The 15,325-nt window shown below is 45.5% G+C and overlaps 1 protein-coding gene across 1 annotated transcript in view; it reads left to right on the top strand.

Moving 5' to 3' along the window:
- Positions 1-15,325, top strand: part of exoc3l1 (exocyst complex component 3-like 1) — a 295,672-nt gene that overhangs the window by 267,553 nt on the left and 12,794 nt on the right. Inside the window, exons 7-10 of the mRNA XM_041192273.1 lie at positions 1,445-1,545; positions 8,458-8,565; positions 11,733-11,883; positions 14,341-14,463. Coding sequence (XP_041048207.1) covers positions 1,445-1,545; positions 8,458-8,565; positions 11,733-11,883; positions 14,341-14,463 — 483 coding nt within the window. The remainder of the gene's footprint in view (positions 1-1,444; positions 1,546-8,457; positions 8,566-11,732; positions 11,884-14,340; positions 14,464-15,325) is intronic.

Below are 15,325 nucleotides of genomic sequence, written 5' to 3'. Positions count from 1 at the left end.
CCATGATCCTCCAGCCCTGATAATTTAAGATCAAGGTACCAATTTTTCCTCTTAACCTGGGAGCACTGAAGCTGTGTGTCTGTGGCTCAGTAGTAGCTCTATCACCACTCAGTCAGAAGCTTGTGGTTTAAATGCCACTTCAGAAACTTGATCATATAATCCAGGCTAGTACTGAGGGAGTGCTGCTCTGTTGGAGGTGCCTTCTTTTAGATGAGACATTCAGTCAAGGTTCTGCCTGCCCTCTCAAGTGAATGTAAAAAAGATCCCATGGCACCAACTTAAAGAAGAGCAGGGGAGTTATCCCTGGTGCCCTAACTAATATTTATCTCTCAACCTACATCACTAAATAAGGTTATCAGGGATCATCACATTGCTGATGGTGGAACTTGCTGTGCACAAATTGGCTGCTGTGTTTCCTGTGTTATAACAGTGACTACACTTCAGAAATACTTCATTTGCTGTAAAGTGTTTTGGGACATCCTGAGGTTGTGAAAATCCTTTCCTTTCTTTTCTATTTTTCTCACCTGTGCCTGAGTCCCATTAGTATCAGGTACCCTCCTGCACCCATGGGTGGGGTTGATGGTGAGGATAGGCTATCTCACCATGTTGGGCAGTGCAGCTGAACCTGCCCTATCCTCACCAAAGATCCACACACAGTTCTGGATTACTGGACTGGGATGAGGAGCCGAACTGATATTTTCTCCCGCCCTTAACCCAGGGACATTAATACCAACTGTGGCAGCCGCACGGGCCTGAAATCTGCCCCCAGGGGTTGTGACTCCATGTCAAGGTAAAAAGTGGGTCCTGAGTCCACACTTGGCAGCAGCAGGACCTCCTTGGTAATTTTACCATGGGCAGCCTCCTAATTAGCCACCCATGAGCCCACCATCTGATTCAGGACAGTGGACAGACTCCTGATGCCTCCGGCCCAATCAGAGGGCCAGCAGCCTCAGGCAGTGCCACTGGGGGAAGTGGGCACAGCTAAGGTACGCACAAGACCCAGCGCCTACAGCAAGTTAAGTTCCAAACATAAAAGAATTAAGGGGCCGTGGGTCAGAGAGGACACCCCTCTGGGGAGATTGGAGGGGCTGGTGTCTTCCCTGCTTGCATTCCCCACACCAAGGATGAATTTAGAATAGAGATGGTGACTACCTAATTAGTGTGGGTTATTACCTCAATCTGTGATACACACTTACACTGAGCTATTAGGTGGATGTTATAAACTGTGTATAAACTGACCAGTAAGAAAACAAACTCGATAGTGCATTTCCAATAGTTTTTGCATACTTAAATCAATAGTTAAAGGAATAATAACTGGAATTTTAAAGACAATGAACAGGCAATGGGACCAAATACACATTTCCTGACAGAAGTTAAGTTTTACATTGTTTTGTGTTTTCTGCACAGTTGCCTTGACCTTCAAACTTTGCCCTTTTCCATCCAGATGTTGGAAGAGAATGTCCAGGTGGCGATGGTGATCAGTGACTCTCTCAGGGACCAAATGGTGGCAATGGCCCTACAGGAACTGGAATCTTTCTTGTACAGGTAACCGATTAATATAGGAAATGGTGTAACAGTTTATACTTTCTGCATGGCTCACAACTTGTGTTGTGATCATAGAATGATGCCATTTATTTGCGAAGAACTGTTAAGTGTGTCACAATTTCCCAAACCAACAGATAAATCTGTTGACAATGAATAATTTTGTGTTTTGAACTGAACCAGACAAGCAAGAATCACAGAATCACAGAATCAGTGCAGAAGAGACCCTTCGGTCCATCAAGTCTGCACCGACACGTGAGAAACACCTGACCTACCTACCTAATCCCATTTACCAGCACTTGGCCCATAGCCTTGAATGTTATGATGTACCAAGTGCTCATCCAGGTACTTTTTAAAGGATGTGAGGCAACCCGCCTCCACCACCCTCCCAGGCAGTGCATTCCAGACCACCCTCTGGGTAAAAAAGCTTTTCCTCACATCCCCCCTAAACCTCCTGCCCCTCAGCTTGAACTTATGTCCCCTAGTGACTGACCCTTCAACTAAGGGGAACAGCTGCTCCCTATGCACCCTGTTCATGCCCCTCATAATGTTGTACACCTCGATCAGGTCAACTCTCAGTCTTCTCTGCTCCAAAGAAAACAACCCAAGTCTATCCAACCTCTCAAACAAGAAGTTGAAGGGGTGTTTGAAAGGGATGCTGAGCAGCTCAAATAGCCAACCTCACCAAATTGGTTCAGTGTCCATCAATGGCCAATTTCTTAAATCTGTTGGGGTTCTTCCAATTTCCATCATTGCTTCACTGGAAAGCCTGGTAAAGACAGCCATTGACAGCATCTTTCCAGGTTATCTGTCGATCTACCTCCACTACAGCTGGAGACCAAGAGAATCCCCAACCAAGTTTATCCTAGCAACTTTGATTTATTTATTTTGTACTTTCAGGAATTGTTTGGCAAAACATTCACACAAACCTGTTCATTTGTGTGATTGTGGCATGCAGCTGAATGCACTGCTATGTGCTGAATGCGGCACATCTCAGCTGGGGGGCCCAAGTTTGTGCCAGGCTACCATCACTTAAGCTAGACTGCGTCTCTGAAAGGCCAGGTGCATTCTGGTTACAGCAGGGGCCTGAGCTGTTGGGAAAACATTTGAAAACCTTCAGGAAGGACCCAAAATGATGCTTCTGGCAAGAGGACATACCCCCCTGCTTTTCGGATGCTGTGCAGAAGTTGTTAGTGCAGGAGGTGGCCCAGAGGAGAGAGATTCTCTTCCCTCCGGGGGCCAGGAGGCCCCTGAGACAGGTGCTGAGAAGGCAGGTGGAGCAAGTGGCCATGGTGATCAATACCACCAGTCTGACACTGAGGACCTAGATGCAGTGCCGCAAGAAGGCCTTGTATGAGTGATCAAGGTCAGTGAATGTCCCTTTTCATGCCATGTCCTACCAACTGCACCACTGGCCTCACCCATTGCTTTATTTACCTCACATCCCTCCCTCACCTACCAACAATCTATCACAACTACAAGTCAAATTTCATATATGCTTCACACACCCTCACGCATTTAGCACTGCTGGAAGCTGAACACTTAGATCTCAGAGCTTACACATACTGCCAGCTATTCAACTGTACCAGGCACATCACCCACTCCCTGTTGACTTAACCAAGTTTTCACAACTTTTCTAAAAACCCAGCACTCCCATTAATTCTGCAAGACAGAGTAGACAGTCAAACTCAACTAACCTGAAAGTTGGATGGTGATGTCTTTCAGCAGCAATGTGGGTGGAGGGTAGGGGTCATGTTCAGCTGTACCTATTTATGGGATGGTGTTAACTGGAGCAGAGAGGTCAGGTTATGCATAAAATCAGAGTTAGACACTGATCTGCCTATTCTGCATCCTGCCAGAAAACGCATATAATACCCACACCATCACTATCAGCAACATAGTGATCGCCACGGGTCCCATCGGAAATGAGCCTCTCTCCATTTTTCACCTCAACCAGCTCCAGTAGTACCAAAACTACCGCTGCTATGGAGCCAGATTTTGTGGCCCACCCATGAACCAAACTATTTTGGTATCACAGCACACAGAAGTATTACTGATCCAAAGATACACCACATGACATTTCTTAACATTCATGGGACTGAATGCCTGTGAAACTCTCTGTACCCCCACAGGCATTAACACTGTTTTTCCCAGGTCTCCACAGATCTTCAGAAAAGGAGGAATACTGTGGAAGTTTGTTTCCCCGCTATCTTAAATTTGATATCCCCACTGCTGAGCATCAACTGCAGCTCCTACTCATCACAATTTGTTGGAAAGACTTGGTGAATAATTAAAATCTGCAGATTATCTGGGTTTTTAAAAATATTTTACCCAGCCTATACAAACCCCCGGCTTTACTTAAGTTTCCGACACTTTGCCAGGATACAACTCCACAAGTCAACGGGACTGATGGCAGGGTATTCAACCATGAGATTGGGGAAGGGGGGGCTTCTCAACTATCATCATTGAATGCTCGTTCATGCCCACTGAGACACACCCATGCACATGTGCATGCACACACATATACATGCACACACACGTGCACACATGCTTGATAGCGACCAAGAACAGGAATCAGGTTGATACATACGAACGTATGAATTTGGAGTAGGAGTAGGCCACTCGGCCCTTTGAGCCTGCTGCTCCATTCAATACGATCATGGCTGATCTGTTTGTAACCTCAAACCCACAGTCCCACCAACCCCCGATAACCTTTCATCCCCTTACTTATCAAGAATCTATCTACCTCTGCCTTAAAGATATTTGAATACCCTACAAAAACAGAATTACCTGGAAAAACTCAGCAGGTCTGGCAGCATCGGCGGAGAAGAAAAGAGTTGACGTTTCAAGTCCTCATGACCCTTTGACAGAACTAGGTGAATCCCAGGGAGGGTTGAAATATAAGCTGGTTTAAGGTGGTAGTGGTGGTGGTGGTGGTGGTGGTGGTTGGGGGGGGCGGGGGGGAGGAGGGCGCGGTTGGGTGGGGGGAGGTGGAGGGGGGTGGTGTGGTTGTAGGCAAAAGCAGTGATAGAAGCAGATCATCAAAAGATGTCAAAGACAGCAGGATAAAAGAACACATAGGTGTCGACGTTGGTGATATTATCTAAACAAGTGTGCTAATTAAGAATGGATGGCAGGGCACTCAAGGTATAGCTCTAGTGGGGGTGGGGGGAGCATAAAAGATTTTAAAATATTTTAAAATAATGGAAATAGGTGGGAAAAAGAAAAATCTATATAATTTATTGGAAAAAACAAAAGGAAGGGAGAAGAAACAGAAAGTGGGGTGGGGATGGAGGTGGGAGGTCAAGACCTAAAGTTGTTGAATTCAATATTCAGTCCGGAAGGCTGTAAAGTGCCTAGTCGGAAGATGAGGTGTTGTTCCTCCAGTTTGCGTTGGGCTTCACTGGAACAATGCAGCAAGCCAAGGACAGACATGTGGGCAAGAGAGCAGGGTGGAGTGTTGAAATGGCAAGCGACAGGGAGGTTTGGGTCATTCTTGCGGACAGACCGCAGGTGTTCTGCAAAGCGGTCGCCCAGTTTACATTTGGTCTCTCCAATGTAGAGGAGACCGCATTGGGAGCAACGAATGCAGTAGACTAAGTTGGGGGAAATGCAAGTGAAGTGTTGCTTCACTTGAAAGGAGTGTTTGGGCCCTTGGACGGTGAGGAGAGAGGAAGCGAAGGGGCAGGTGTTACATCTTTTGCATGGGCATGGGGTGGTGCCAAAGGTGGGGGTTGGGGAGTAGGGGGTGATGGAGGAGTGGACCAGGGTGTCCCGGAGGGAACGATCCCTATGGAATGCCGACAGTGGGGGTGAAGGGAAGATGTGTTTGGCAGTGGCATCATGCTGGAGTTGGTGGAAATGGCGGAGGATGATCCTTTGAATGCGGAGGCTGGTGGGGTGATAAGTGAGGACAAGGGGGACCCTATCATGTTTCTGGGAGGGAGGAGAAGGCGTGAGGGTGGATGCGCGGGAGATGGGCCGGACACGGTTGAGGGCCCTGTCAACGACCGTGGGTGGAAAACCTCGGTTAAGGAAGAAGGAGGACATGTCAGAGGAACTGTTTTTGAATGTAGCATCATGGGAACAGATGTGACGGAGGCGAAGGAACTGAGAGAATGGGATGGAGTCCTTACAGGAAGCGGGGTGTGAGGAGCTGTAGTCAAGGTAGCTGTGGGAGTCGGTAGGCTTGTAATGGATATTGGTGGACAGTCTATCACCAGAGATTGAGACAGCGAGGTCAAGGAAGGGAAGGGAAGTGTCAGAGATGGACCACGTGAAAATGATGAAGGGGTGGAGATTGGAAGCAAAATTAATAAATTTTTCCAAGTCTTGATGAGAGCACGAAGCAGCACCGAAGTAATCATCGATGTACCGGAGAAAGAGTTGTGGAAGGGGGCTGGAGTAGGACTGGAACAAGGAATGTTCCACATACCCCATAAAGAGACAGGCATAGCTGGGGCCCATGCGGGTACCCATAGCTACACCTTTTATTTGGAGGAAGTGAGAGGAGTTGAAGGAGAAATTGTTCAGTGTGAGAACATGTTCAGCCAGACGGAGGAGAGTAGTGGTGGATGGGGATTGTTCGGGCCTCTGTTCGAGGAAGAAACTAAGGGCCCTCAGACCATCCTGGTGGGGGATGGAGGTGTAGAGGGATTGGACGTCCATGGTGAAGAGAAAGCGGCTGGGGCCAGGGAACTGGAAATTGTTGATATGACGTAAGGTGTCAGAGGAATCACGGATGTAGGTGATACTCTGCCTCAGCCACTTTTTGAGGAAGAAAATCCCAAAGATTCTCAACCTTCTGAGCGAAGAAAAATTCCTCATCTCTGTTTTAAATAGGTGACCCTTAGTTCTAAATCGTCCCACAATTGGAAACATCCTTTTCACATCCATCCTGTCAAGACCCCTCAGGGTCTTATATGTTTCAATCAAGTCACCTCTTACTCTTCTAAATTCCAGCAGATACAAGCCTAGCCTGTCCAGCCTTTCTCATAAGACAACCCACCCATTTCAGGAGTGAGATTCACTCATTTCCCTCACTCTTGCCTAGGAATGCTGATGTTAATTACAGTTCCCTGAGGTCAGCTAACACAATACAGGCCAGGCCTGTGTCCTGGACCCTTGAGCTCTGCATCAATAACACATGAGGACAACCCACACCTTCTCAAGGTCAGTTAGGGATGGGCAATAAATGTTGCCCTTGCCAGCAACAGCCACATCCCAAGAATGTATAAAAAAAGATGCATATACCCATTCGGGAGCAACGGGCTGGTTTTAATCAGCAGTTTACAGAAGTCTGATTGCGTTAGAGCGTGTTCTGCCTTCCTCAACAGACAACTCCCAGTGAATTGTTTAAGATGAGAGTTCAGTGTAGGGCTCCATTGGCTTAGGTGGCTGGGGGTGAGGTCAATCCCTGTACCGGCTGTGGTAGTTAATGGGGGCCTGCCTCCTTACTTTGCCTCATGCTTTATGAGGTGATGGCCCTCAAGCTCGACACCAAAAGTCTCTCTTCTTCTGTGGTCCTTTGTGGACAATAACTAATTACTTTAAATTACTTGAAAGTTCAGAATCAGATACAGTCCCCATCGCATAGAGCAGAGTGTTCCTATTAATGTAGTTTACCTGTAGATGGAAAATTGAGAGGAACATACTAAATCAAATGCTGAAAATTCCTTGTAATTAAAAATGCTTCTTCATTATCTTTCCAGAACATCCTTGAGCTGTAGGAATTCTGACCTTGTGAAACTTTCAATGTAAAAGAGAACGTTTATTAATATTTTCCTCACTTTATCTCTGGTCTAGCACGTGGTTCAGGATGAATGCCAACAGCACAGGTTCAATTCCTGCTCTGGTTGAGGTAGCCTTGGGCCCTGCCTCCTCGCTTCCACCATGCCAAGTGGTGCCCCTCAAGCTATATAACCAATTGTTTCTCCCTAAAAGAGAGAGATGCTAATGGTCCCTCCTGGACTATGTCTAATTACCTCTCTCCAATCTGAATGAGTACAAAACGCATGCCTCAAATCGCCAGAGCATTGAACACGTTTCAATGATGCCTTTGTAATGTAATGGTAAATGCTAGGCTTCATTTTCTGGATAAAAGGTCATCGACCTGAAAAGTTAACTCTGTTTCCTTCTGCACAGATACTGCCAGACCTGCTGTGTATTTCCAGCATTTTCTGTTTTTAAGCCAGTGATAGGCAGCTGCCCGTGTTAACATAGGAACATAGGAAATATGAGCAGGAGTCAAGCCAGCTCTGCCATTCAAACAGATCATGGCCAATCATCTAGCTCTACAGCATTTTCCCCACTATCCCTATATCCCTTGATGTCAATATTAGACAGAAATCTATCAATCTCAGTTTTGAACATGCTCAGTGACTGAGCCTTCACCACCATCTGAGTGAAAAAATTCCTCCTCATCTCAGTCCTACATAGCCTGCCCCTTATTCTGAGCTGTGTCCCCTGGTTCTAGACTCATCAGCCAGGGGAAACATCCTATCTACATTTACACTGTCACACCCTGTAAGAATATTGTAAGTTTCAATGAGATCACTTCTCATACTTCGAAACTCTGGAAAATAAGGCCCAGCTTCCTCAATCTCTCTTAATAGGACAATCGCACCATCCCAGGGATCAGTCTGGTGAATCTCCGTTGCGCTCCCTCTATGGAAACTATATTCTTCCTTAGATAAGGAGACCAAAACTGTTCACAATACTCCAAGTGAGGTCTCAGCAAGGCTCTATTGCAACAAGCCATCTTTATTCCTGTACTCAAATCCCCTTGTGATGAAGGCCACATACCACTTGCCTTCCTAAATTCTTGCTTAATAAGTGGGGATGGTGTAGGTGGTGGGGAATCTCCCTGAATCTTCTCCATTTTTATCTTTATGTTCCCAATGTATCTTTCTATAGATTCCGAGAGGCTGTCATCAGTTACGGAAAGGGACGCCAGAAGGAATCCCAGCCCAAGTATTACCTGCTGTACCTGCTGGCTGCCGTCAACAACTGTATAGCATTCAGGTATGCAGCCTGGCAATGGCTACCAGATGTTTCAAAGCATTTTACCGCCAGTGAGATATTTTTTTGAAGTGTGGTCATTTTGTAATGAAGGAAATGTGGCAGCCAATTTGTACACAGCAAACTCCCACAAACAGCAAAGTAATAATGCCCAGGAAATCTTTTTTTTTTGTTTGTCATGTTGATTGAAGGATAAACGTTGGCCAGGACACTGGCGATGACTCCCCTCCTCTTCTTCAAAGCAGTGCCATTGATCTTTTGCATTCACCTGAGCAGGCAGTTTAATGTCTGTTCTGAAACACAGCACCTCCAACAGAGCAACACTCGCTCAGTACAGTGTCAGTCTTGATCTTTTTTGTTTGTGTTTACAAGTGGGACTCAAACCCTGAAGGTGAGAATGCTATCAACTGAGCCACAAATTGTCTTGACAATTACATTAGTCAAATGCCACGGCCCAATGAGACTCAAGCTAATGTGTAATACACAGGCAACAAGAGGGTAAAATTAGATTTGACGCCCCCACCCAAGGCTGCCTTGGTAAAAGTCACTACCCAGCATGGTACTGACTCTCACAAACAAGGAAGGCCTCACACCTAGGCCTCAGGCTCCACTGAGTGCATTGATCTCAGCCAGGTTCCATGATGTAAGGTCTATCATTGAACTTCAGGCTTAGATGAGGGTGGGATGAATAATCCTGCAGGTTTCTAACTCCTGGTCACTACCCTGTGACCCCAGCTGGATAGTGCAAGTGTGCGGGTGTTGAGTTGAGCACAGAAAGTAACTGTGGCCAAATAGGACACCAAAAGCTAACATCTTGTCAGACACAAGAAGAATGCCAATTATGTAATGCAGCCCTGCCTGAATTTACCCCAATAGATCTTGAATCATCAGGGATTGATCCTTTTGTATATTAAATTTTAAAGTTTAAATGTGTCAGCTGTGGCTCACGTGATCAAGCCCCACTCTCGAGAACAAAATCTGGGACAACATTTCAGTTCAGTTTAGTGTTGTTGGTGGTGGGATTTTGTTGTGTGCACTTCCTATATTTGAATACTTCTCTAACTCTCTTCAAGTGCTGTAAAGTGTTTTGGGACATTCTAAGGTTGTGAAAGGTTCTGTGTAAATGCAAGTACTTTTTCCTTAATCATGTATATTACTGGTTTTACCCTCCCCACCTTTGTGCTACTAAGCCTCATAGATCGAATGGCCACAGCATCAGGATTCTAGCCATGGAACTGTAGATTGGGGCCACAGTAGCACCTAATGCCCCTGGGGCTGGGAGTTGAAAAACAAAGGGGCAGAAGAGGGTCCTCCTGCCCAGTGACCACTGCAGTACAGTGTATTTGCAGCTATGAGAAAAAAGAAATAGGAAGTAGGCTATTCGGCCCTTTGTGCCTGTTTATGACTGATCTTCAACATCAACTCATTTCCCTACACTATCCCACGTCCCTTAGTTTCCAAATATATATTGACCTCAGTCTTGAATATAATCAACAACTGAGCATCTACAGCTCTCTGGGGTATAGAATTCCAAAGATTTACAACCCTTCTCTCAAATTACAAATTCACAAATTTATTAAAATTGAGGAGGTAACAAGCAGGATAGACAAAGGGGAACCAGTAGATGTAATATATTTGGACTTCCAAAATGCGTTCGATTAGGTACCGCACATAAGACTACTTAATAAGCTAAGAGCCCACGGTGTTGGGGGTAGTATATTAGCATGGATAGTGGATTGGCTAACTAATAGGAAACAGAGAGTTGGGATAAGGGGGAAATTTTCAGGATGGCAACCTGTGGAGTGGCACAGGGATCAGTGCTGGGGCCACAATTATTTACAATATTTATTAATGACTTGGATGAGGGAAGTGAATGTGCTATTGCCAAGTTTGTGGATACACAAAAATAGGTGGGAAGGCAAGTGGTGAGGATGACACAAAGAGTCTACAGAGGGATAAAGACAGGTTAAGTGAGTGGGCAAAGACTTGGCAGATGGAATATAATGTGGGAAAATGTGAGGTTTTGCACTTTGGCAGGAAGAATAGAGGAGCTGGATATTATTTAAATGGAGAAAGACTGAAGAAAGCTGCAGCACAGAGGGATTTGGGGGTCCTCGTGCATGAATCCCAAAAAGCTAGCGTTCAAGTTCAGAGATAATAGGGAAGATAAATGGAATGTTGGCCTTTATTTCAAATGGAATGGAGTATAAAAATAAGGAAGTCTTGCTAAAACGATACAAGGCACTAGTTAGACCACACCTAGAATACTGTGAACAGTTTTGGTCCCTTTATCTAAGGAAAGATAAACTGGCATTGGAGGCAGCCCAGAGAAGGTTCACTCAGTTGATCCCGGGTATGGAGGGTTTTCTTATGAGGAGAGGTTGAGTAGGTTGGACCTGTACTCATTTGAGTTTAGAAGAATGAGAGATGACCTTATTGGAACATATAAGATCCTTAGAGGGTTTGACGGGCAGATGCTGAGAGTATGTTTCCCCTTGTGGGAGAGTCTAGAACCAAAGGGCATAATCTCAAAGTAAGGGGGCATCCATATAAGACAGAGATGAGGCAGAATTTCTTCTCTCAGAGGGTGGTCAATCTGTGGAATTCTTTACCGCAGAGGGCTGTAGAGGTTGGTTCATTAAGTATATTCATGGCTTAGATAGATTTTTAATCAGTAAGGGAATCAAGGGTTATGGGGAAAAGACAGGAAAGTGGAGTTGAGGATTATCAGATCAGCCATAATCTCATTGAATGGTGGAGCAGACTCGATGGGCTGAATGGCCTCCTTCTGCTCCTATGTCTCATGGTCTTATGGTCTCTGAGTGAAGAAATTTCTCCTCATCTGAATCTAAAATGGCCAACCCTTTATCCTGGGACTGTGACCTTGTGTTCTAGATTTCCCAGCCAGGGTATGAGGATATTAGGGGAAGGAGAAACCCCGCCCATTTAGTGCTGCAAACACCAATTGATTTGCTTAGATTACACATCATCAAGTGAAGAACCAGCATGTTGGCTGAATGACTAACTGACTCTGTTAATGTTCACACATGAAAGTCAGAAACTTGAGCAGAACAGGAACTGTTGCTCTATGTCAGGAGGAATAGGGACAGTCTCTTTCTACTTGGACAGGTGCTGCAACATTAAGTGACACCATCCCCTTTGTGTTTTAGGAGATCTGTCCAATGGCTGCAGCAACAGTGCGGCCAGGGTTCCCATGGTGACTGCTGCAGCAAATTGCCTCACTCCATTGACATAGCAGTGGACCGAGCTATGAAGAAAGGCTGCAGACTGCTAATAGATGAGATGCTTACAGAATTACAGGTACTGGACCATACAGATAGTGGGGAGGATTGGTGTGCTCCCTAGAGCTGAAAGGCCAGTGTCTAATTACTGGGTACAGTACTATAAGGCTATTATACTATTAATCGCAGGATTAATAATCTGGAGGCCTGGATTACTAATCCAGAGAACTGTGTTCAAATCCCACCATAGTAATTTGAGAACTTGAATTCAGTTTGAAAGTTGACAGCACTAAAAGTGACCAAGCCAGTTTGATGTAAAAAACAGCTGGTTTACTGATATCCTTTAGGGAAGGAAACTTGCCATTCTTACCCAATGCGTGGCCCCAGTCCCACACCAATCTTAACTGAAGGGCCTGGTGAGCCTTTCACTTGTATCAAACTTGACAACTAGGTTTGGGCAATAAATGCCCACTTTGCTAGTGAAACCCTTATCATGAGAATAAATTTTTAAAAATTGTCAATCATTTTTAAAGAAGCATGATAATGACCCTCATCTCAAACCCTTGTGAGTATGATGCTTAAAAAACATCAGAATGAAGTTGCTGTCCGATTGTTGAGTTAGTATCCAACCCTGGAGACTGTGGGGAAGGCTGTTTTATCACACCATTGGTTCTTCCACTCTGACCATTCATGACAAACATCTCCCATTGTCTAACCACTGTCTGGGTCTGTCAGGAGATGCATTCATGGCCAACTCAGTCGAGTGCCTGATGGGAAAACATTCCATCAATGGCACAAAACTGATTCTCGTTGAGGCCGAAATAATTGATGCTGTAGGAACTAATGTACCAAGGATGGACGAAATGCTCTCCTGAGATTGGTGTTAAGGTACATTGTTAGTGCAACCTGGTGGGTACTTTACTCTGCATCTAACCCCGTGCTGTACCTGTCCTGGGCGTGTTTGATGGGTCAGTGTAGAGGAAGCTTTACCCTGTATCTAACTCCATGCTGTACCTGTCATGGGTATGTTTGATGGGGACAGTATAGAGGGAGCTTCACTCTACATCTAAACCCGTGCTTTACTTGTCCTGGGACAAGTTTGATGGAGACAGTGTAGAGGGAGCTTTACTCTATATCTGTACCTGCTCTGGGTGTGTTTGATGGGTACAGTATAGAGGGAGCATTACTCTGTATCTAACCGCATGCTGTACCTGCCCTGGGAGTGTTTCATGGGTCAGTGTAGAGGGAGCTTAACTTGGTATCAAACCCTGTGCTGTACCTGCTCTGGATGTGTTTGATGGGTACAGTAATGAGGGAGCATTACTCTGTATCTAACCACATGCTGTACTTGTCCTGGTACTGTTTGATGGAGAGAGTGTAGAGTGAGCTATACTCTTTATCTAATCCCATGCTCTACCTGTCCTGGCTGTATTTGATGAGGACAGTGTAGAGAGGGCTTTACTCTGTATCTAACCCCGTGCTGTAACTGCCCTGGGAGTGTTTGATGCGACAATGTAAAGGAAGCTTCGATCTGTTTCTAACCCCATGCTGTACCTGTCCTGGGTGTGTTTGATGGGGACAGTATAGAGGGAGCTTTACTCTATATCTAGCCCCGTGCTGTACCTGCCCTGGGAGACTTTGATAGGGACAGTGTAGTGGGAGCTTTACTCTGCATCTAACCCCGTGCTCATTTGCCCTGGGAGCGTTTGACGGGGACAGTGTAGAGGGAGCTTTACCCTGTATCTAAACCCATGCTGTACCGGTCCTGGGAGTTTTTCATGGAGAGAGTGCAAAAGGTGCTTTAATCGCTATCTAACCCCATGCTATACCTGTCCTGGGTGTGTTTGTTAGGGTCAAAGTAGACAGAGCTTCACTCTGCATCTAACCCCATGCTGTAGCTGCCCTGGGAGTGTTCGATGGGGACAGTGTGGAGGGAGATTTACTTTGTATCAAACCTCATGCTGTACCTGACCTGTCTGTGTTTGATGGGACAGTGTGCAGGCAGCTTTACTCTGTATCTAACCCATGCTGTACCTGTCCTGGAAGTGTTTGATGGTGACAGAGTATAGGGAGCTTTATTCTGTATCTAACCCGAACTCTACCTGTCCTGGGAATGTCTGATGGCGACAGTGTAGAGGGAGCTTTACTCTGTAACTAAACTCCTGCTGTACCTGCCCTGGGAATGTCTGATGGGGACAGTGTAGTGGGAGCTTTACTCTGTATCTAAACTCCTGCTATACCTGGCCTGGGAGTGTTTGATGGGGACAGTGTAGAGGGAGCTTTACTCTGTATCTAACCCCGTGCTGTACCTGACCGGGGAGTGTTTGATGGGGATGGTGTAGAGGGAGCTTTACTCTGTATCTGACCCCGTGCTGTACCTGTTCTGGGAGAGTTTGCTCCTGTCAGTGCTTACAGAAAATGGGAAAGTGTTCCAATTCTAATTTTTAGATCTTGCAACCCATTGAGCATCTGCAACCATCTTAATGAAACCTTGTACAATATTAAATATTAAACTCACTACGAATCTTCTCTGTAGCCTCATTTCCTCCAGCTGCTGTCTGGGTCCTGGCTTGGTCGCTCTGATTTTATCGATACCATCTGTACTGTCATGGACACATATTGCAGCTATTTCACCCGCATCAGGGAGCCTGTCTTTCAGGTGAGAGACAAGCTCCTTATTTCACTTACTGCCCTTCTGCCTCCTTCTATCTCCAATTTAACTAAACTATAAAATACCAGGCCCCTTTTTAGGAGATTAGGATAGGGGCCCACGACAAAGATACCATTCAACTATGCAGGCCAATGGCTTATGGTTCTACCTTTTGTAACATAGTGGGTAGCATCCCTGTTTCTGAGCTGAAGCTCTGGGTTCGAGTCCCACCCCAGGACTTGATGGCCAAGAAAGATGTGTTCATAACGCAGCCAAACAAGTTGAGTATCAACTGCAAATCCTTCCAACACACGTCATTGGTAGACAATAAGAGTGGGAGAGATTCCTGGTTAGCCACGTGATGGAAAGAAAGTTGGAGTCTCTACCTTCACTATCTATAGCTCCAGCCTACTATATGCTTGTAAAAGTGTAGATTGTCACAGCAACCTGGACTCCATGAGTGAATTGTAACATGCCATCACCAGTCCAGCATTAGCTCCCAATGGCAGTAATGTATTATTACATCACCATTTAATTTGCCCCCTTTTTCTTTCATGTTTCTTAAAGCAACATAGCAAGGCTTAAAGGGAAAGTATCTTCATCAGTGCCTCGTGAAAAGTACAAACAGTTAAAAGATTACCCCTAATTCCTTTTCTATCTATTTGGCTAAGAAAATTTAGCAAGTCCAAAACTGTAAAGGTAAATGGGAAGGGGAAATGTTTCCTGACTTGTACTCAACAAGATTGTGAATGAAGTGATCTCAAGGCACTACTGTACTTCCTACACCCAGGCTTAGGTTGACCAACTGTCCTGGATTTTATGGGATCAGTTGGTCCATATTTGGGGCAGTTGTACCAGGTCCCAGGCCATC

This window comes from Carcharodon carcharias, chromosome 7 (assembly GCF_017639515.1).
Source record: "Carcharodon carcharias isolate sCarCar2 chromosome 7, sCarCar2.pri, whole genome shotgun sequence".
NCBI classification, from domain to species: Eukaryota; Metazoa; Chordata; class Chondrichthyes; order Lamniformes; family Lamnidae; genus Carcharodon; species Carcharodon carcharias.
This window is presented reverse-complemented; position numbering and strand designations above follow the sequence as displayed.